The sequence below is a fragment of the Zootoca vivipara genome, chromosome 1 (genome assembly GCF_965207765.1).
Source record: "Zootoca vivipara chromosome 1, rZooViv2.hap1.1, whole genome shotgun sequence".
Classification (NCBI taxonomy): Eukaryota; Metazoa; Chordata; class Lepidosauria; order Squamata; family Lacertidae; genus Zootoca; species Zootoca vivipara.
The window spans coordinates 87576870-87598654 of record NC_142582.1 but is presented as its reverse complement, the minus strand read 5'-3'; the positions used below and the strand labels follow the sequence as shown (position 1 = coordinate 87598654).

General features: G+C 44.3%; 1 protein-coding gene across 3 annotated transcripts in view; it reads right to left on the bottom strand.

The window, feature by feature from the left end:
- ZFYVE26 (zinc finger FYVE-type containing 26) overlaps positions 1-21785 on the bottom strand; it is a 46130-nt gene that overhangs the window by 15438 nt on the left and 8907 nt on the right. For all 3 annotated transcript variants that reach the window (XM_035113815.3, XM_088669691.1, XM_088669698.1), the window contains exons 7-31: positions 21422-21586; positions 21188-21276; positions 20710-20873; positions 19707-19919; positions 16714-17373; positions 15610-15702; positions 14936-15007; positions 14068-14216; positions 12719-12917; positions 11488-11751; positions 11204-11314; positions 9299-9463; positions 7492-7719; positions 7057-7162; positions 6169-6914; positions 4997-5193; positions 4667-4771; positions 4201-4323; positions 3487-3663; positions 3073-3319; positions 2381-2479; positions 1945-2102; positions 1592-1761; positions 1296-1327; positions 210-343 (exon numbers count right to left, since the gene is read on the bottom strand). In XM_035113815.3, the coding sequence (XP_034969706.2) occupies positions 210-343; positions 1296-1327; positions 1592-1761; positions 1945-2102; positions 2381-2479; positions 3073-3319; positions 3487-3663; positions 4201-4323; positions 4667-4771; positions 4997-5193; positions 6169-6914; positions 7057-7162; positions 7492-7719; positions 9299-9463; positions 11204-11314; positions 11488-11751; positions 12719-12917; positions 14068-14216; positions 14936-15007; positions 15610-15702; positions 16714-17373; positions 19707-19919; positions 20710-20873; positions 21188-21276; positions 21422-21586 (4866 nt within the window). The remainder of the gene's footprint in view (positions 1-209; positions 344-1295; positions 1328-1591; positions 1762-1944; positions 2103-2380; positions 2480-3072; positions 3320-3486; positions 3664-4200; positions 4324-4666; positions 4772-4996; positions 5194-6168; positions 6915-7056; positions 7163-7491; positions 7720-9298; positions 9464-11203; positions 11315-11487; positions 11752-12718; positions 12918-14067; positions 14217-14935; positions 15008-15609; positions 15703-16713; positions 17374-19706; positions 19920-20709; positions 20874-21187; positions 21277-21421; positions 21587-21785) is intronic.

The following is a 21785-nucleotide window of genomic DNA, read 5'->3' as shown; positions in this document are numbered from 1 at the left end:
ACAGAACTGTTTCCCCAAAGCCCAGGAATGTCATCTGGATATTTTCTCCCTCCCCGGTGTTCTTGGGTTCCAGTTCTTAATTTCTTTTCTATCTTCTTTCCCCACTTGCTTCCTATTCTTCTTTTCTGCCCTGCTGCCAACCTTTCCTTCTTTGCCCTATCACGTGCCAAATTGGAAGTCCATTTCCCCCTTTTAGAGCATACACTTACCTGCTCGTAATAAAACTCAGTGCGCACAATTTCATTCTCCTCTTCTCTCAAAGAAAGAAGCCACTCGAGCTCTGTTATTTTGGGTATTTGCACCACCGCAGAGTAATCCGAGCATTCATTATCGGAGGACGCAACTGCCGTTGACAGAACACACAAGAAATCAGGACAAGAAGTCACATGTTACAATTTGGAATCAGACATCTCTTCCGACCCCTGCTCAGTAGAGGCTCTGTAAAGCAGGGTGCAACTACAGCAGGGAAGGGGAACCCTGCTTCTAGGGGCTGCCAACCACCAGCTCTATAGCAGGTAGGGGGAAAGACTTGGATGTTGTGTACCAATTGCAGCTCCTTCCTTTGCAAAAGATGATTAAAGCAAAGGGGGAACTGGCTCAGTGCACTTCTGTTCCCTGCCAATATGGAGAAAACAGTCCTTGCAAATGTGAAACTGTGTGCATACGATTTTCAGAATGCAATTACATTTTGAAGTTTAAGGCCTTGAATAGCTCTAAGCTTACACTTCTTCTGGGATGACTGAGTTGTTTCTGCCTTCCACACCGCAAGGGCAGATAAAGGATACTGAAAAACCTTTCTAACAAAGAGAAACTTGAATGATTTAGAATTAAATACAGGCACCTGTTTCAATGGAGAAAGGAAAGGTGGCGTGTCCGACCCTGATCACTACCAGAACAATGTTCCATCAGCTTTACACCAGAGTGTAAAGCCTTCAGTTCCCAAAAAGGTTTCTCACCCCTGAACCACATCCCTAAAAGATAGGGCATGGGTGAGGGGTTGGGGAGTCCCAAGGGCAGATAGTTCAAGGAGTCCTCTATCCAGTCATGAAAACACATTGTGGCTTCCAAATCTTGCCATGTTTTCCAGCAAGTGATCTGGCCGAGTTAGAACAAATCCCTGTTCTCTTAAAGAAAGTAGCTGTGTTAGCCATGCAGCAACGCATTAGAAAGCTCATGCCACTACGCATTTGTTACGTCTTTGAAGATGCTGCAGGGCTTGCCCATGTTGCCCACAAGCAACGTTGACTGTGAAGTCAGTCCTGTAATACATGCCAACAAAATGTGGGTCTCCTCACCTTCTTCTTGGTCCTGATCCTCCATTTTTGAGCTATGAAAAGAGAAAAACGAAGATGCTTCATACCTATTCAAACATGCGTCGAAAAGTTAAATTCAGTAAAGCAAGTGTTCTCATAGCATCAAATCAAACTCCCACTGCTGGAACTAGAAACAGGAACAGCAGGAACTAGAAACAGAGACATTGAAACTCTTGGGGGGGGGCGGAGATCCACAAGAAACGCTAAAATGATTCACTAGTTAACATCAAAGGCTAGCATTCCAGATACAAAAAAATGGGGAAAGATTGTTTACACACATTTCTGCCTCAGGGGGCAAGTCCTCTGAGCACTCCTTGTTGTAATAATTGTAGCACTGGTCACAAACACGAGCCGGGTTTTCCCTACACTCTTCCACCGTCATTTTCTTGGTTGAACAAGAACTGCACACCAGCCTCCCGCAACGTCTGCAGTGATGTCGCCTATTAAACTGAGACACAAAGAGGAACCTTTAAGGGAGCAATAGCACTTCAGTGGTTACCATTTAACCCGTTCAAGACCCACAGCCATTTGGGCACAGTAGCAAATACGACTGACAGAAGTGCAGCAGGCTGCCCCAAGAGCCAATGGCAAACACACCCATTCAAGTGTTCCAGTGCCATGGTTTCCTCACCATAGTAAAACGTTCCGTTTTGCAGACCATACATGTGACTTCAGTCTCATCGGGAATCCATTGCTGTTTTGGTGGGGGCTTCTCTGGTGGCACAAACTCCTCTGGGGACACAGTTTGCTGTAGGCTTCTCTCTCTCACGCTGGAAGAATGTGTTGCATCTAAACAAGAAACGAAACAAAAAAATATGAAATATTGTATTTATTTATTTCATAAAATGTATATACCACTCGATTGTAAGTAAAAGCCTCAAATCAATCACTGCTACCCTTCAGTGACAAGGCAATGCAAAGTATGTGCTAGTAGAAGTTCTTGCATGGGCTTTTGGCGCGGCTCATCCACAGAATACCATCCAGAATGTTGTTGTTTTTAAAACTTCTACAGCAGAAAGCAGATTTAAGAGAAAAACACAACATCCAGCCATTAGACCTTCTCTCACCAGGAGAACTAACTGGAAACTGTTCTGTCGATTCTGATTTAGACAACGTATCAGACTCGGATCCCCGACACAAATTCTCCTGCATCTGAATCACAGAATCTAAAGACAAAAGAGAAAACCATTTTTATCTGAAGCAAAGAAGATTAGAATGATTCATCCAAAACTGGATCAGCACATGTGATTGAAGTGACTACAGTTTTTGTACAAGCAATTTACTAACCCACCAGCATGCACAAGAAGGTTCAGATTTTTGCATCTAAGCGGTAGGAGAACAAGATGGATATTTAGAAACATAGGGATACTAGGCCTTCTAATGTTCTTTTTCCTCAACTCTTTTGACTACGCCATCTTAAAAATGTACAAAAGTTGAGCCGGAAGAAGGAAGGGGCTTGGTTCACTGCACTATGCCCTTTGAATGCAGGCTCCACTGCCATAGTCAGCAAAACTTATTAGTAGTACTGCACTATGTGGCAATAAATCTAGTTAATTAGAAGGGAAACAGGAGAAGAAATGGAGCAGCGCAGGGGCTTTTAAGTCAAGTCACTAGAAAAAACCATGGGATCACAGAACCCACAGTGATAAGGTGGATTTGGCTTGAATCCAATCTGCCTTACCAGCTGAGAATCTGTGATGTTTGGTTAAAGAGCACATGTAACATCTTCACTGATCAGAGATTTCCAAAAGCAAGTCACCTGATCTTTTCTCTTTTAACGAGAAAGGGAAATCAAGGGCTTTCCCAGCATACTTGGAGAGCAAGGCATCAATGTCTTCTATCGTGAAGCCTATCTCTTGCCCAACCAAGAGCTGGTGCAGTGTCTGTACGGCCACAGCTACCCAATCCACCTTCATGTTCATCAAGAGCTGCTCCAACATGAGCAGCGGCTTGCAGGACAGGTGAGAGTAGTTAGCACGGTAAGGCTCAGGAAGAGTCAGTAAGACCTTGGATGTAGAAACAGAAGAGAAACAAAATTTATTTATTTCATAAAATTTATATAATGCCTGTTTTTTTTAAAAAATAAAAAACCCCAACCCTGAAACCTCTCTCATTACTTGAGAGAAGAACCCCAAAACCCAGCAATGCAGTTGCAAATTTCACATCTGCTTACCTTTGATCCTATATAAAGGGCCTGAATTTCATTATGGCGCATAATTGTTAAGTGTTTGTAGAAGTGTGTGGTGAGATAATCTGCAAGGAAATGAGAAGCTGCCAGACTGGGATGTTTATCAAGACACTGTTCACTTATGACCAGCTGAATGTCTGGGTCTTCTATCCTTTGCAAGAGCTACAAAGAAAGTGAACAATGGTGAGTTAATTCAGATCATAAAATAATTTCACACTGCCAGCTGAAGACACCTGTGACCTAAAATTATCTGTTTAACACAGTTCTACACTGCACTTTATGAGGTTAGGTTTTCACGGCAGCACCGAACAAATATATCAATCACAATACAGGAAATACAGATAATGAGGCAGAAAATACAACTAAAAACATTCCAAGCACATTGGGACCTAGCAAATTATGGCTGCTCATTTTATGATGAAGGCTGCTGAGCACGGCTACAAGGAGGAGGCTTCCTGCTTATACATCATATGACTCTACAACAAGTGTCATACATGGAAGGAAGATGGGCACATACATGGGCACATGCTTTTCATTTGCTCAGACACAGACACACAGCCATCCACCGGAGACATCCACTGAATACAGGAAATCATTTTCCTCCCTAATGTGCAAAGTGTCCCATTACTGACATCTTTGAGATTGGAAAATGATTTTGGAGGCAGATAAATCAGGGGGGGGGGGGAACAAAGCAGTTACCTGCAAAGCCTTTTCTGTGTCTCCCATTTCCAACAAATGAAGGAGATGCTCTTGGTGAAGACTGATCAAATCATCTCTTGGAACAGGATACAAGTTCCCCCATTCTTCACATAATTCATGATCCTAGGATAAAGACAAACAGCTCTTTCTTGTACTGCCATCACTCTGACACTGGAAATCCTTAGATGAGAAGAGCTTTCTGCAAGACTGACCAATTTATTTGTAGAAAGTTGTTCCTCTGCTAGGCAAGGAAACAATGGATCTGAAAGGTGCCGTTCCTTTCTACAGCATGGCTAGGAAAGAAAACCCCAACTGTGGATTTCTCAGAAGTCACCAGTTAGCCATTGCGAGAAAATAGGATGTGGGACTAGATGGGACTCTGGGCTTGGGGGAGAATCTGGGGGAAAATATGTATTGTGCAGGATCAAGCTTCCAAGGGAGGAAACACACAAAAAAAATAGCCTACCTTTGCCTCCAAAATCACTCCTACAACGGTTTGGGGGTCATCAGTGCAGGCTCTTTTCAGGTCCTGCCAGTCCTGCCACAGTGTGACATCTTGTAGACTTAGAATCTGACAAAATAAAACAAATACAACTGAACAGCCCCTTCAGCAATCTCTCTCTCTTTTTAAAAAGGACTAAGGCAGACAACTGAACCAGGAATTATTCTAAATTACAAGTGGTCTGCTGCCAAAATACCAGAAAGAGCTATCATTGCCTTTATATAACCCAGCAGCCGAAAGACGCCAAAAAATCTTGGGAGAAATATTCTACCCCCAAATAAAATGATTTATTACCTTTTGATAAACCTGAAGCTCTCTCGTTTTGCTCTGCAACTCAGATCTGAGTTCTTCGGGCACCTCAGGGTCGCAGGCACAATAAGCCAAGATTTCTAGACAAGCCTCCAAGGGCCAGTTATCCAGACAGCGCAGGGCCAACCTGCTCCTCAGCAAGGCATCTCTCACTCGGAGCAGGTATTGCCAACCATCCTTACCTGGAAAGGAAGAATACGCCAGAGATTTGAAGCTCAGCTTTAGAGTACTGTATGCTTTAGCTGCACAGGATTAAGGTGACGCAAAGTAGGGTAGCAGCAACCACATTAGGAACATCAAAGGCCGCCTTATACTGAATCAGACCCTCTCTCCCAGCCTGATCTAGAGATGCTGGTCACTGGATCTGGGACCTTCTGAATGCAAAGCATGTGCTCTGCCCAATGAGCTACAGCCTGCCTCTTTCCCCTCTTTATAGAACCACAGTTGGTTCTATATGGCTATTGCTGCTTTTTCTATTTCTACTCTACCTCTACATGGCTCTACCTCTCTACCTCTACTCTACCTCTACATTGCTATTGCTGCTTTTTCTATTTCTACTCTACCTCCACCCTACTCTCAAGCAGGCCCACTTATCAGATGTTTCCAGCTCCAGGGCTACCAGAGCAATGGTTTCCAAACCTTTCCACGCATGGAGCACTTAAAAACTGCTGATGGTCTTGGTGGAGCACCTAATGATTTTTATGTATGTCACAGCAACTGTAGTGAATGGTGTTTTATGCTGTAATTACATTTATTACTTTTATTTCTATTATTGCATTTTATTGTATTGCAATCTGCATTCCATAGAATTCCTAATGCGATAAAATATTTTAAAAAATGAAAGAAGCTATACGAAAACAATAAAAATAATATGGATATTTAATGCATTTAATGCCACACTCAGAAGCCTGCACACCACTGAATGAAGCCTGTATACCATTGTTGGCCCATGGACTGCTACAGTTTGGGAACCCCTGAACTAGAGGAAACATCATGGGCTCAAGTCTCAGACTGAGTGGCAAAACCATGGTTTGTCACTGTATCCAAAGTGCCTCAACACATTTTCCATTTCCTTCCAAAACTAGACAACTGAATTGTCAGTTCCTGGTCTGCAGCCCAAAGTGCCATTTCTACAAGAAAAACAATCCCTTCTTTACCATCAGCAGCAGCACAGCTGAGTATGGCATCCTGCACTGTGATTAGCTCTTCCGTGTCCTGGCTGCAGAGATTCAAGATCTGGAGGGCTCTGGGCCAGTCCCCTGTGCTGAGAGCTTGTTCAAAGTTCTCCATCAACACCTCAGCAGCCGTAACAGAATGCAACCCCAGGAAGAGCAACGGCACGTAAGGCTTGCCACAAAGTGCACTAGCCAAGCCTTTCCCCTCATCTTGAGGGTCCTGAAGAGGCTCACACATGGCAAGAAGAAAGCTCTCCAGAATTGGAAACTCCTTTAACAGCGCTTCACATTCCTTGGCAACGTGCTCTATAGACAAGGGTACTTCCCGTTTGCCTCGAAAGTCCATCCACAACAGGCCCTGCTTAGGGGTCTTCTGGGCCTTCGACACACTAAGACAAGCCACGGCAGCTGTCAGTTTTGACTGAGATTTCAAGAAGGTGAGGGTGGAAGATGTGAGCATGTGCTGGTTCTGGTTCTGGTCAGGCAGAGTGGGAGAGGGATGCGCAGAAAGGTCCTCAGAGTCCATGGCGGGATTGTGGACTGGCACCTCCACGTCAGGCAGACAGTGATAGGCATGCAGGTGTGCCAGGCTACTGATGTTGGTCAAAAGGATCCTGGTCTGGCTGCTTTGCCTGGTACAGCACAGAGGCAATGCCTTACAGCAGCAGCTGATGATCACTTCTTGCACATTTAGGTTCAATTCTTCTTTGGCCAGCAGAGAAGACAGCCTGCACGATTGAGGAACAGAAAGTATGATAAATTAAGCAGTACCCTATGCGCTGCTTTAAAGAGAGTTGCATGCAACGTAAGCCCAGGTTTGCTATTGATCATACACAATACACAGCACCCATGTTTGAAGGAAGTCAGTACCTGTCAGGAGCAACCTGTCTCTCAAACAAAAGTTGGGACAGCAAATGGGGAGGACTCTGCTGAAGTAATAGGAAAGGGTTTGCCACTCTTAACTCTGTGGATTGATCTAGAATTAGAGAAAGGATATTGTAAACGTGTCACATCAACTTGATTCCATGCTATGCTCCTCAAATCTGCTCTCGGCATGCAGCAATGCGGCATGTTTTTGAAACAAGCTTCTTAGTGCTCCCGTTTCTGCTGCACAGGTGCAAAATAGGTCACTTTAGAAAAAGGCTGTCATAGGCAGAGAATCAGTGACACAGGCACAGGTAAGGTTACCCACAAATATAGATACAACTTGAGGTTGCTCATTAAGAAGCTAGTTCCCCCACCCACATTGATATTTCTTGAATTAAAACTTGGATTAGCTTGTTTCAATGGTGAGAGATCTCTCACCTAGCTCTGGAGTGAGGCTTCGGAGGAGAACGGCAGCCAGCCTGTTAATATAGTCAAAGAAGCTTTGCACGTAGAGCGTTTGCACAGGGCTCTCTTCAAGGGTCTGAGCATGTTGCTCCAAGGTTCTCAGCAAGAGTTTGAACTGATTAGAAATGGGGTGTGCCTCCAATTCCGCAGGTTTCAAAGAAGCCTGTTCTGCTAATGCGGCCAGCAGGTTCCCTCTGGAATCTATTAAAGCCAAAAAAGAAAGAAAAAGATTAGAGGTGAAATGCTTTCTCTCACAGTACACAGAATCACTCTTTACGTCTCCGTATCCCACATAACCCTTTCCATTCAAGTGAGAGCCAGTGTGGCATAAGGGTGTTGAACTAGGACCTGGGAGACTAGGGTTTAAATCCCCACTCAGCCATGAAGCTCACTGGGTGGCCTTGGGCCAGTCACTGCCTCTCAGCCTAACCTACATCACAGGGTTTTCTGATGATTAAATGAGAAGGGCTGAACTGTGAATGCCAGCCTGAGCTCCTTGGAGAAAAAAATATGGGATAGAAATGCAATGCACAAATAAGAAATATTAATAATATTAATAATAATAATAATAATAATAATAATAATAATAATTTATTATTTATACCCCGCCCATCTGGCTGGGTTTACCCAGCCACTCTGGGCGGCTTCCAACAGAAAAATAAAATATAATAATCGATTAAACATTAAAAGCCTCCCTAAACAGGGCTGCCTTCAGATGTCCTCTAAAAGTCTGGTAGTTATTTTTCTTTTTGACATCTGGTGGGAGGGCGTTCCACAGGGCGGGTGCCACTACCGAGAAGGCCCTCTGTCTGGTTTCCTGTAACTTGGCTTCTTGCAGCGAGGGAACCGCCAGAAGGCCCTCGGCACTGGATCTCAGTGCTCGAGCAGAGCAATGGAGGTGGAGACGCTCCTTCAGGTATACTGGACCGAGGCCGTTTAGGGCTTTAAAGGTCAGCATCAACACTTTGAATTGTGCTCGGAAACATACTGGGAGCCAATGCAGGTCTTTCAAGTTATGTGGTCTCGGTGGCTGCTCCCAGTCACCAGTCTAGCTGCCGCATTCTGGATTAATTGTAGTTTCTGGGTCACCTTCAAAGGTAGCCCCACATAGAGCACATTGCAGTAGTCCAAGCGAGAGATAACTAGAGCATGCACCACTCTGGCGAGACAGTCCGCAGGCAGGTAGGGTCTCAGCCTGCGCACTAGATGGAGCTGATAAAAAGCTGCCCTGGATATAGAATTAACCTGAGCCTCCATGGACAGCTGTGAGTCCAAAATGACTCCCAGGCTGCGCACCTGGTCCTTCAGGGGCACAGTTACCCCATTCAGGACCAGGGAGTCCCCCACACCTGCCTGCCTCCTGTCCCCCCAAACAAGACTTCTGTCTTGTCAACCTCAATCTGGTTGGAAATAAATAGCCTGTCTTGGTACAAACATTCCACCAGCAGGTAAAGTCTTGGGGAAATTTTACATCTAAGAATGTTAATGGGAATAATTAAGAAGCACTTTTATTCATTATTTTGTACCAGATTATGAGGTAGATATTTATGGTTTGATCAGGGTAAATTATTTAAAAAAACACCAATATTTAACATTTTCCTAGAAATATATACCCATGTTGAATAAGAATGATTTCAGAATTTTCCAAGTAATCTAAAATTGGGGGCTAAATTTAAAATTTAAATATGGAGAAACACAAAGTTCAAATCAAGAAAAAAAGTGTGAGTGATTGACTTTAAGATAGCCATTAAGATACACACAGACTCATGCACACACTTACCTGAAGACTCTTCTACATGTGCCAGTCTTTGAAGGATTTGGTCAAAGTCTTGTGATAAAACAATCTGGCTGGTAATACAGTTCTCGGTCAGGACAGGGTAACAAGTCTGCATGAGGTCAGCAATGCTGCAGTGGAAGTGACTGCTTATTTTCTCATCTGAGATTTCTGTTGGGAAACAAGAGACAAGAGTCAATTAATATCTATTCAAATATAGAATAGATATGTGAAGGACACATGAAGGGGCCTAAGTGGGATAATTGAGATTCACTGTTGTTGTTGTTTTAATTTTTTTATTAAATATTTTCTTGATTTACAGAAATATGTGCAATGTGTCTCGTAACATTTCTGCAAATCAGTTTCATTTGTTGAGACATTGGGAAGAAAAGGGGAAAAGAGGTAGATGGGGGAAGGGTGGGGTGACGATGTTTCTATTTTGTTTAATATATGTGGGTTGTTGTTTTTTTGTCAGCGTCGCTTGTGTAGGTTTTCTGCTGTTGAGGCTCAGTGTTGAGCTGAGTCAATGCATCATGCAGACAGATGTCTTGCATTGAGTAAGACCATTGCTCCATCCAGCCCAGTACCATCAAATGACTGGCAGCAGCTCTCCAAAGTATCAGCTCAAGATCACTAAAACACCCAACTTAGATTCTCTCTGGTTTCCAAGGGCTGATTCACATATTCAGTTTTGCTATCTGGAACACATCTTCCATGAACACCAGCTGTGGGGAACCTGGGGCTCTCTAGACCAGGCATAGGCAACCTTGGCTCTCCAGATGTTTTGGAACTACAACTCCCACGATCCCTAGCTAACAGGGCCAGTGGTCAAGGATTATGGGAGTTGTAGTTCCAAAACATCTGGAGAGCCAAGGTTGCCTATGCCTGCTCTAGACATTGCTGAACTACAACTCCCATCAGCCCCAGCGAGCATGGCCAACAGTCAGAGATGATGGGAGCAGTAGTTCAGCAACATCTGGAGAGTCAAAGGTTCCCTACACTTGATGTGCACCAATATTTGAGTGTACAGTCAACAAGTCCTTTAACAAAGGCATCATGTTCACATCCCTCAACTAACAGCCAGAGACCCAAATGATTTGGCCTTGGGCTTCTAGCTGCTGATTCCTATTTTATCCTATACGAGGTGTATGGAATATTGACACTTGAAGCAACTTCAAGCAATAAACAACAACAAAAAGACATTTTGTGTCCACTCTCTCCTGTACAGCCTTGAATAAAAACCATAGCTGAGAGCTTGTCATTTAGAGGAAAGCAAGCAAGCCTTTCTTGGGATTCTGTTGAAATCAGCAGATATCGTATGCTACCCTCAGAAATCACTGCAACATAGGATTCCTAAGTGAACCCGCAGCGACAATACAAGGCGTATCTAGCGTGGCTAAGAGTCTGTGATAATATACCTAAAGCAATACTTTAATGCAGACACAAGCCCAGGCAAAATCCTCATAGCCAGCTTAACAGAATGTAGGTCTGCATCCATCCCTATCTTCTTGCCCAGGTTAATTAAATACATTTATATCCACCTTTCCTAATAGTTTGCGGTGGCGAACAACAAGCACATACAATCGTAAGAAGAAATCACGCAAGCAAGCAAAAATATAAAAGCCGCATAAAATACCTATTTTTAAAAAATGTTTAAAACCAGCAGCAGGAAAGAGGAGAGGGTTTCACAAAAAATGCTTCTCTCCCTTTTCTATCCCTTTTTCACTGATGGAAGCCTTACTGTCAGCTGAGCAACACCACAGGATGCAACCCAAAGTCTTCACCCTTCAGTCCAACAGAGAGGAAGTCAGATGAGCTGACCTCAGGAGGGAGATCCATAGCCCAGGGGTGACTCTCAAGAATCGGTCCTCGAGGTGTAAGTGACTGAATGATGTGGAGAAACAAATTTACCTGATTTAGGTTGCCCTTGTGATGTGTTGATAATTTTACTTATTTGTTGAAGAACTGCTGGAAAACCCCTCATGCCAAGAAAGCCCTGGAGAACAGAATCAAGTCTTCGGCCTGGTGCAGAAGGCAAAGAAAGAAAACACAGGAGAGAGAGAGAGAAAACAACTAATTATGCTGACAGGATTACATGCAAGGTCTATGGTGGCCATAGCTGTTGTAGTTACTTTTAGTGCTAAACATTTTGTTTTTTCAAGGTGAACGCACCTAAACAGAGGAGAGAAACTTACCTTTAGTTTCAAGGCTATTATGCAACTTCCTATCTGCCGTCTCCAAGAGCTGCTTGCATGTTTTCCATAAGTGGCACTGAGTAGACGCCAAGTCAAAGAGAGCCATAGCGGAGGGGCAGAGACCCTCCACAACATTTCTCAGAGGGTCTGTATGCTCCAGCTGGAGACTGTTGGCCCAGAAGCTCTCTTGGAGCATAGGGACAAGGCCTTCTGAAGGGGCAAGGAGCTTGTTGGTGACATCCGAAATAGAGTAGAACACCATACCTTGGGAAACCAAGACAGAAAGCTTCATTAATGATTTGCGGCCACAGTTAACAGGCAACATGGGTTTTCAGTCCTGAAGATATCAGACCCCTCCCTAGGTTCCACTCTCATTTTTGTCCCAAACTGGGAGTGGACAGCTCCCTTTCATGCTTAGATGACAGAGCAGAGAACTGAGGCTGCTTATTCCCTCACTGTATCCAATACCAACATGGATTCCCTATTGCATGTTTTCATTTGTCCCTCATCGTTCTTATGTAAGCATGCCGCCACTTCCTGTGTGTGTGTGTGTGTGTGTGTGTGTGTGTGTGTGTGTGTGTGTCCACACACTCTCTCTATTACTACAATTAACAAAACGGAACAATTTTTTTATTTATACTGCGAAACTTTTCATTTCCGAACTGCTGTGTGATGCTTTTATGGCACTCTATTTTACTGTGATCAGGAAAAAGTGAGGGACAGAAGACAATTGACAAAATGAGCTGCAACTAAGGGTGCCTGACGCAAACCTAAGGAAAGTAATTTCTTGCTGAGCTACTCCTTGCAGCATTAGTTTCAGAGAGCATCTGTGGCAATCTTCTTGTTTAGATACCCTTCAGGGGAGGGGGGGAGGGAAGAGACACTGAATATCCAGGAGGGCCTGCACAGCTTTCATCCCACCAAGCCAAATCCAGACTGCCAGCTTTGGACTGCAGCCCATCAGGGGCTTGCTTGCGCCCACTCTGTGTTTGCAGTCCCAGCAGGCAGAAAAAGGTCGATAGGGGTTGGGGTTTATTTATGCCTATGCTGTATATAGCCTATATTTTGTTTGGTGGGACACAAAGCAGATTATATAGTAAGCTGCCGTTTAATTCCCTTGAAAGTCATACCTGTGCCATGTGTGTGTGTGTGTGTGTGTGTGTGTGTGTGTGTGTCTGTCTGTCTCCCCCACCCAGTTTCCAACTTTTAAAGCCAACAGCCAAGTCTGCACCTGCTGCTGCAGCACTTCCAATGGCCTGCAATGTTGAACGGCCACTTCCAGACTGTTTGAGGTTTCCAGACCCCTCAGATGACTGGTGCTCAATCTTGTGTTCCACTTTTGCCAGCTCCTTGATCACTTCTTGGTAACGCTCCAAGAATATCAGCTCACCATAGGAAGACGACGCCTCCAAACTAAACATAATCGCCACCTGCCATTGTGGAATTGAGAGAAACCATGTACGTACATATTAGGCAGGAGAAGTATTTTTTAATCAATGTTCCAGATATTCTCTTTTTTGGGGGGGAGGGGGAATGATGAATTCTCCTCTACTGGCAAGCTCTTCTTTCCTTTTTCTGAAGTTCCTATCGAAACACAGCATAGATCCAGAGATTTTTTTCTAGAAAGATCAGTGAGGCAAATAAAGCTACTGCTACCAGGTTTTCTACCCCTGACAGGCTGTGGGTGACCAACACATTTCCAATATTTGTGTGTCTCCTGCTTCTCCCGTCCCAAACTGAATTTCATTTATTATGTAAACAAAATCTTTTTTAAAAAAAAATGAAGAAATTATTAACTTGCAATCCTATCTTAGATATAGAAGGATTAGTAAACCCCTAATCTCTTTTCTGGAAGAAGTCTAGACTTAAACCAATCCATTTCCTGAACATAAAAAAAAATCCCTACCAGATCTGGCTAGGGAGGAAGTAGACAGCTGGGAGAGGGCCATTTGCCACATCAAGACTGTAGCTGCAGGGTCAGTATGCAGAATGTGCACAGAATAGCTAGAAACCATGAGAGATTAATCCCATGGCTGCTCTGGACATATAATGGATGCATGATAACTTCCAGGAGAAACCAGCTGCTTCCAAAACAAACACCATGCAGTGGCTATTGTGAGGGGGAAACAATACAGAGAGCCCCCTCCCATCTTGAGGACCAGTTCGTCCAATAGCAGCGGAGCTAGCGGGGAGGGGGATGAGTCCAGTGGGGAAGCAGGAAGTAGGGGAAAAGGCTCTGGCAGGATGGCAGAGCCTCTGTTACACGGGAGACAGGAAGAAAGAGCGGGGGGGGGGAAGGGGGGAGAAGGAAAACATGGAAAGGAGACGGTTTCTCCCTCCGGTTCCGGAATTACGCAGGAGGAAGAGGGGAAAGAGATTTGGAGTGCCCAGACTCCTATGTTGGAAGAAAACGCGGGAAACGCCATTCCAGGGTTCTGACCCAGACTGAGAACATGTATCCTGTACAGCTCTAGCACTGTAAATAGTTTGCACACAATAAAAGCATGAAAAGCCAACGGTTTGGAGAGTTGTTACTCTAGAGTAGCCGCAACGTGCCCTCTATGACAGCTATTGAGTTACCTGATGAGCTTCTACGTAGTTACCCCTCAAGATACAGGCAACAAGAAGAGATTCTGGCGGGGAAAGCATCATTGGGATGAGGGAGTTCTGTTGAGGCTTTATCCTGTATTCTACATCACTCCAGTCAGTTAGTGAACTCTCACTTCCATCTAAAAATCGAGGGAATGTAGAGGGAGGGAGATGTAACAGTTATCAGGTAATCACTATTGAACCTGAACAGGAGAAGATGTACACAGAGTAAGCAGTCGGTGCCAACTCCTGTTATTTTTAGGTAATTGCAGAACATTCAAAAGGTTTTTTATTAGTTAATTAAGTTAAATATGTTAATGTATGTGCTGCCCTTCAGCATTTTTAGCCAGGGTGGCCAACAGTTGATAAAGAAATTAATAATAAAACCCTTAAAAATTCTATCTCTGCAACAGAATAAAATATAAACACTTCAGCACAATTTCAGAAGAGAAAATAAAGAATATATTCTATTATTATTAATATACTGTGCTTCTTTCAAAGGTTATAGGGTGGTTTACAACACAAAGGTGAAAACACAAAATGCATATAACAACAAAGAATATTAATCCCCTCCTACAAACACATTTAAAAGGCCATAGATTGTTTAGTCAGCCAAAGGTTATAGAGAAACAGTTTTTGCCTGGAGCCTAAAGATATGTAGTGAAGGTGCCAGGTGAGCCTCTCTGAGGAGAGCATTCCACAAATGGGGAGCCACTGCAGAAAAGGCCCATTCTCGTGTTGCCACCATCTTCTCCTGACTCTTGAAAGACATATGAGCAGACAGTAGCCAAGCCACCATAGAGAGGGCATTTCATGGCAAATGAGGCATGGCAGTGAGACCAAGGAAGATGCCCTGTACCTGATGTGCTGGTGAGACTTAATTCACTGCTTGTGCTTGGCAGTGATGGGCCTGAGGTTCCCTTCTTCTGACCTGAAGAAGAAAACAAGCAGTTTGCAAAATACACTTTGGCCACACAAAGCAACTGAGAACATTTTATTCCAGGTTCCATGGGAATGATGGAAAGAGAGAAGCCAGTAACATTGATATGATTGTTTGGCCATTAGCCATTGTTAAAAGAATAGCTTATAAAGCCTTGCGGAGGGAGCCTCAGAGGGGCTTCCTCTCTCACATAGAGGACACTGACTAGCACTTACAACATAGGGATACTTGTTTTTCTTTGGCCTCAAGTCTAAAGTGAGCACTGAGAGTTATTCTCTCTCTCTCTCTCTCTCTCTCTCTCTCTCTCTCTCTTTCTGTGTGTGTGTGTGTGTGTGTGTGTGTGTGTGTGTGTGTGTGTGTAAATTAAATTTCCATAAAGTTCACATAAACATTCCAATAAATAATGGATTTTTCTTTTATCGGTATATCATCAGTTTTGTTTTGTTTTGAATAATAATAATGATATCTGATTCAGGGCTCTAGTAGACCATGATGGGTCACAGCCCCACAAATCCCCACAATCACAGACATAAAGTTCTGAAAGAGGGGAGCAGAGCTGCACACAAGGTTCTATCACATTTTCTTCACCTCACCTGGCTTTGGCCTTTGAGACGGGCTGTGCCTTCTCTTTGAGTTGGACCCCCTGGTTAAGTTTCCACATGTTTTACTGGGAACACGTTGACCTCCTAGAAGAGCAACAGTCAGTTAAGTTCTAGCCGCAACATTGAAGCTATTGTGTAAACCAGCGGTAGTCAACCTTTTTATACCTACCGCCCACTAATGCATCTTTCTTGATGGTGAAATTTCCTTACCCCCCACCAGCGCTCAATGGAAGGAGGATTCAGCTTGTGCCGTAGAACCCCCTACCGCCCAGCTAGAATCCTGAAATGCCCACTAGTGGGCGGCAGGGACCAGATTGACAACCCCATGTAAACTGACACATTTTACTTCTGGATGGGCAGTAAGAGCTACATTTTGCAGAGCTTGGAGAATTTATGAAGGGACCTGAATGGTGAGGATTTGTGGTAGATAAGCTAAAAAGGGCACTGGGAAACATGGAATGGGCTTACTGGCAACAGAGAAGCACCTTCTAAGGCAGTCTCACAGTAAGCTGCCCAGAATTAGGGACAAGCATCAAAAATAATGATGGTTACGTTTGACTTTGGCCGGTGAAACCATTTTGGGCAAACCACTTCTACCTGTCCTAGCCCCAGAGTCATACATTAAGTCAGGTGTGGGGCAGGTAAGGGCTTTGCCAAAAGAGGCATTGCAAGTGCTGCCATCTGAAACAGCTGCTATAACAAAGGCAGGGGGTTTCATTATAGGCATCTTGCTGCCTGTGAGATGCTGGCCCTGCCCACCTGTCAAACTGGCCCCACCCACCCCTCTCAAGGCACATCCTAATAAGGATCAGTTAAGTTCTAGCCGCAACATTGAGCCATGAATATGTGCCTCTATTTCTTCCCTGGCTCCTTGAGGGTATGAAGTCTCTTGCTCAGGCATCCCCAAACTGCGGCCCTCCAGATGTTTTGGCCTACAACTCCCATGATCCCTAGCTAAGAGGACCAGTTGTCAGGGATGATGGGAATTGTAGGCCAAAACATCTGGAGGGCCGAAGTTTGGGGGTGCCTGCTCTTGCTGCTTGCTTGCCCGTTTCAAAGCGCCACTGAAGTAGTAAGCCACTTGGAACCTCTTACCTGCATTTCTGTTGCTGAGCACTATTTTGTGCCGCCACTGAGCTTCAGAGAGGTACTTGGAGAGCAGCTGCACACGACAACTAAAGCCATCTCTGTTAGCAGACACATTCAAGCAGTCCAGCAGTGCAAGCTCTTCCTGAGCCACATGCTTCGAGTCCCAGGGGGAAGAGCCCTCCATTTCTTTCAGATGGTCCTGGAGCATGTTGAGAATGATCTCCATTGCTACATCATCTGCTAAAAACCCAGAGGTGCCACGGATGAAATGCTTCAAATCCAGATGGCTCCAGCTGAAGGACTCACATGTCTTGTGATCTGACTGCAAATCATGCAGCTTTGGGATGCTGAGATACTCGTGAGGTGTACCATAGGCAGTGCATGTCTCAAGTCTCCTTCCGGGCTCTGCCGAGTGCTGTGGACTCGCCGAGGTAGAAGAGCCTTGGCTAGCACAACGCTCAAGCCTCCTGGCGGCACAGTTCTTTTTCTCAAGGACAGACTCTTCTGTGTTGCCCTCCTCGTGGGGATCATCACCGCAGAGGTCGCTGTAGGAGACAAAGAGCAAGGAGAAGATGTTCTCCAGGAGTTCCAGGCGTAGAGGAACAGGGACAGTCCTTAAAAACTGCTGGCACTTGGCAAGATACTGAGCAAAGAGACCTGCATAATCTGCATTTGGGGAAACAAAACATTAGAAACAGATTTACTATTTCCCCTGCTCTCTTCATTCAAGGACTGGACGCTCAAGATAAAGGTAACTACCCTATGGGCGTCATGCACCCTGAACTCTCTAGCCCTGTCTTCTTCCACTTCTTCCTCCTCCAGCACTTTCTTCTACACTTTCTACCTTCTCCCCCATCACATTTTATGACTTCCCTAGGAACTTCCCCTTGTAAGTTCTTTGGGGTAGGGACATATCATATCTGTTCTTTGCAAAGCAACATAGACACACAGATGGTGCAGAATATATAAAAACCTCTTTAAATAACAAACCTATGTAGGCATGTCAATATCCAGTCTAAATATCATTTATTTCTAACTCCATATAAAAAGAGTATGCATGATAAAGTTGTATATTGTTTACAAAAACAAAACTCAAGAGGGGGGAAAGGTTCTAACTTTAATGTTTGCATGCTAAATATGCAGAAATGCGCCTGAAAATTAGGCAACATTCATATCCCAGCCGCCTGTCTTAAATGCCCCCAGCTTAAAAACTCTACTGAGGGTTTTGATACAGCCACAAAATAAAGAAGGGATGGGTAGCATTTAGTTGGACATTCAATAATAAGAATAATAAGAAGAAGAATTTATTATTTATACCCTGCCCATCTCGCTGGGTTTCCCCAGTCACTCTGGGCGGCTTCCAACAGAAAAATAAAATAATTGATTAAAGATTAAAAGCCTCCCTAAACAGGGCTGCCTTCAGATGTCTTCTAAAAATCTGGTAGCTGTTTTTCTCTTCGACATCCAATGGGAGGGAGTTCCACAGGCCAGGTGCCACTACCGAGAAGGCCCTCTGCCTGGTTCCCTGCAACTTGGCTTCTTGCAACGAGGGAACCGCCAGAAGGCCCTCAGTGCTGGACCTCAGTGTCCAGGCAGAACAATGGGGGTGGAGACGCTCCTTCAGGTATACTGGGCCGAGGCCATTTTCAACATCACTTACGTAGCACTGGCCATTTCCAAAAACAGAATGCAGGCTGTGCCTTAGACCAAGTCAGAGTGTCAGTCCGTCTAAGTCAGTGACTGGCAGCAGCTCTCCAGGGTTTTCGGGGAGAGGGTCCTTCCCAGCCCTAGAGACTCCGGGGATTGAACCCGGTACCTTCTGCATGCAAGTCATGTGCTTTACCACTAAGCTACAGCTCTTGCCCTGACACATTAGCCCATCTCATCCAGATAACAGAAACAAGGTGCAGAATTAGACTAGCAGCACTAGGACAAGGGAGTCAAAGAGAAGGAGTCTACGGATTCATATCTAGCGCAGTCTATAAATATAATCCAAATGCTATCCTCAACAGTGAGCCCATATTAAATAATTCAATTCACAGCTTATCAGGAAAAGAGTTAACATTTTGACCTTGTGCAACAGCTGTTGTGCTATTTTACACACTCGTAAAAATAAAAAATGACGCAATTGCTCCTACAGTAAGGGTGAATTCTCAGCAGAAGGCCTCCACAAATCAGCCCATTGGTATACCCAAACCTCCTACATATGATTGCAACTGCCAATTTCACTCAGCTTGAAAAGGATTTTTATTTAACTGTAAAGGGCTTAAAAAAAGGGAAATACGCTGTAATACTTCCCTATACATTATGGTCCACCTATTCCAGTTTGTGCACGCATAAAATCTCCTTGCAGAAGCAATGAATGGCTTTAGGGGAGGGTGGAAGAAAGAGAAGGCACCAGCCCCTCCATAAATCCTTACAGCTTAGTGGGCCAGAGTGTGGTACCCAAAGAGCTAAACCTCTGGAGTAATGCCTTGCTACTTTGGAGCACCCAACAGCAGTAATGGCCAAACTTGGCCCTCCAGATGTTTTGGGACTACAACTCCCACCATCCCTAACAGGGCCAGTGGTCAGGGATGATGGGAATTGTAGTCCCAAAACAGCTGGAGGGCCAAGTTTGGCCATCACTGCCCTACACCTCTAGAAATCACTTACTGATCCTGTGGACTCCTTTCTACACCTTTATCCATAAATTATTACTTGACGATCCTCTCCTTCCATAAACCCCACCTTTCCCCTACAAAGTTTGGGCCAGTGGAGATATCACTGCCAAAGAAATTGATGGGGCAAAGGAACGAAAGCACACCATCCCATCCGATCATGGAACATGGTGAAATGATGGCACAGAAGATTGCAATCTCTCTTGCTGCACCAGCATTACAGTTCTGAAAAATAGAAAACCCTATTCAGGTGTGTCTTGTTCTGCAGAAAGAAGTAGATGAACATCGAATAAAAATCAACAATGACTTTTGTTACAAGGTATGTGGAAGCTACCAGACCTGGGCAAAGGGTCTGATCTGCAGATTTGCCCTCGCCAGGCATCTCCTCAGGGGGGCCGTTGACAAAAAAGTTCCTGCAGTCTTTGCAATGTGAATCTTTGTGTGCATTGACACAGAGGGCGTATATGGCATATTTCATGGCACAAAATGCCTGGAAAAGAATGAGATTGCGACGCAGGCTCAAATGACTGGAAGCTGCCATCGCCGTTGAATCTAAAAAAAGAAAGAGAAAGTGGGAAATGGAAAGGTGAGTTTGTTCAGCTATAGGGAAGTTATTAACATTTCCAAAGCCTGGAATCGGTGCTCCCACCCAATCCCAAACAAGGTTAGAGAAACTGCAGACCAACAACTGGTGTAGCACACGGGGTTGTGTGTGTGTCTGAGGGAGAGAAGGAAAAATAAAGAAACAGATTGTGGCTGTATTGTGAGTGGATGTGGGCTTTAACCTTTTACCCTCATTGCAGCCCCAACAGGAATTGTCCCTGCCTATACCTTCATTTCACAATGAGAAGAGAGCTTTGAATTGTACCAGTGGGAGACCCTCCCCCCTGAAACAATAAACACACACACACGGTTCCAATGAGGACCACAGCAGGGGCAAAGGCTTGCAGTTCACACGCCACAGTCCCCATCTGCCTCATCCCCATATACATTGGCTATTAATATCACCCAAAAAACCCTGCACACCAGTTCATGATTTGCTTTCAGTTTCAAAGAATCGTGGCTTAGCATTCTGTAGGAACCAGAGACTTTAAACAAGCCAACATCAAACTAAATGCTATGAAGCTGGCTTCTTTAATTGACCATACTTTTCTTTCAAACCACAGTTTCTGGTTCGTAGGCAACACTAAGCCAAGATTTCTTAGAAACGCAAAAGAAAATTCTAGCAAAGCCCTTCTTGCCATGACAAACAATAGTGTATCCAACAAACAGGTTAGATGGACACTTGGCCATATCTACAGCCGCCTCACACACACACACACACACACACACACCAATCTACCTTGAGTTTCTTCTGTGTCCCTGGCTGGAATTGCCTGAAGAAGTTCAGTGACAGCTTCTTCGTTCAGGGCCACAAGATTAGTAAGATGGTGCAGAAAGTAAAGGGATGAGTGGGATTCCAAACTGTGCAGGTGCTGCAGAAGAACCTTCTCTGGGATAATATTACTGCATGAGAAAAGAAGCCTTGTTTCAGTGGCAGCAAGATTAGCTTGTAACCTCACATTTTTTCAAGAGAAGGATTCACAACACTCTGATTTGTCTGCATGAAGTCTTTTAGATACCTGTTATGGGGAATGTAAGTTGAGTGCTTAATGTGTGTAGCAACTGGCCATTGCACACATTCCCCAGGCCTCATGGACATCACCCACGATGTGCACATCCATCCTTGCAGAACATTTGTAAATCAAATGAATTTTATGTTTTCTCCAGCCATTGTGCACAATTCTCAACAGGTTTCCCCACCACCACCATGCTGTTACCTATTCTGCTGAATACACCATTCAAGAACTTCCACTTGGGCACATAGTCCATCACAGAAGTCTTTTAATACTGAGTCATTGTGGAGATCCTGTTAAAAAGAAATAGGTTTGCATCCATTCAAAGCAAAAGAAAAAAGAAAAGCCCTCCAATTCCTCTTCTTAAGAAACTGACTGGAATCAAAGCAAGGGAAAACATTGTGCCTTCCCTCACAGGCTTAATGAGGCCTGACATACCTGAGATTTGTGAAGAGTCCACAGCAGCATTTTTGCCGATTCTAAACTGTGACACTGAGTCCACCCTAACAATATCAGGAGGCGACTGAGGTGGCTGAATTCTTGCCGTAGTAAACCATTGAGGCTGGAGAAGTCTTCCCTTTTCAATAAAGTTAATGCTGTACCCTAGAGAAAAGAACCACTTGTTTGTTTTAAGACTGTAGAAGGCCTGAGTGGGAAGGAGAGTTAAAATTGCAAATGTTAAAAACAGTTCTAAGAGAATTTTCATGTTCTGTTCCTATGGCCTGTAGGGAAGCAGCCCCTGGAAAATGTATGGATAAAAAGTGCTATCACTACCCTTCTCTCTTAGTTCCAAATAACTCCC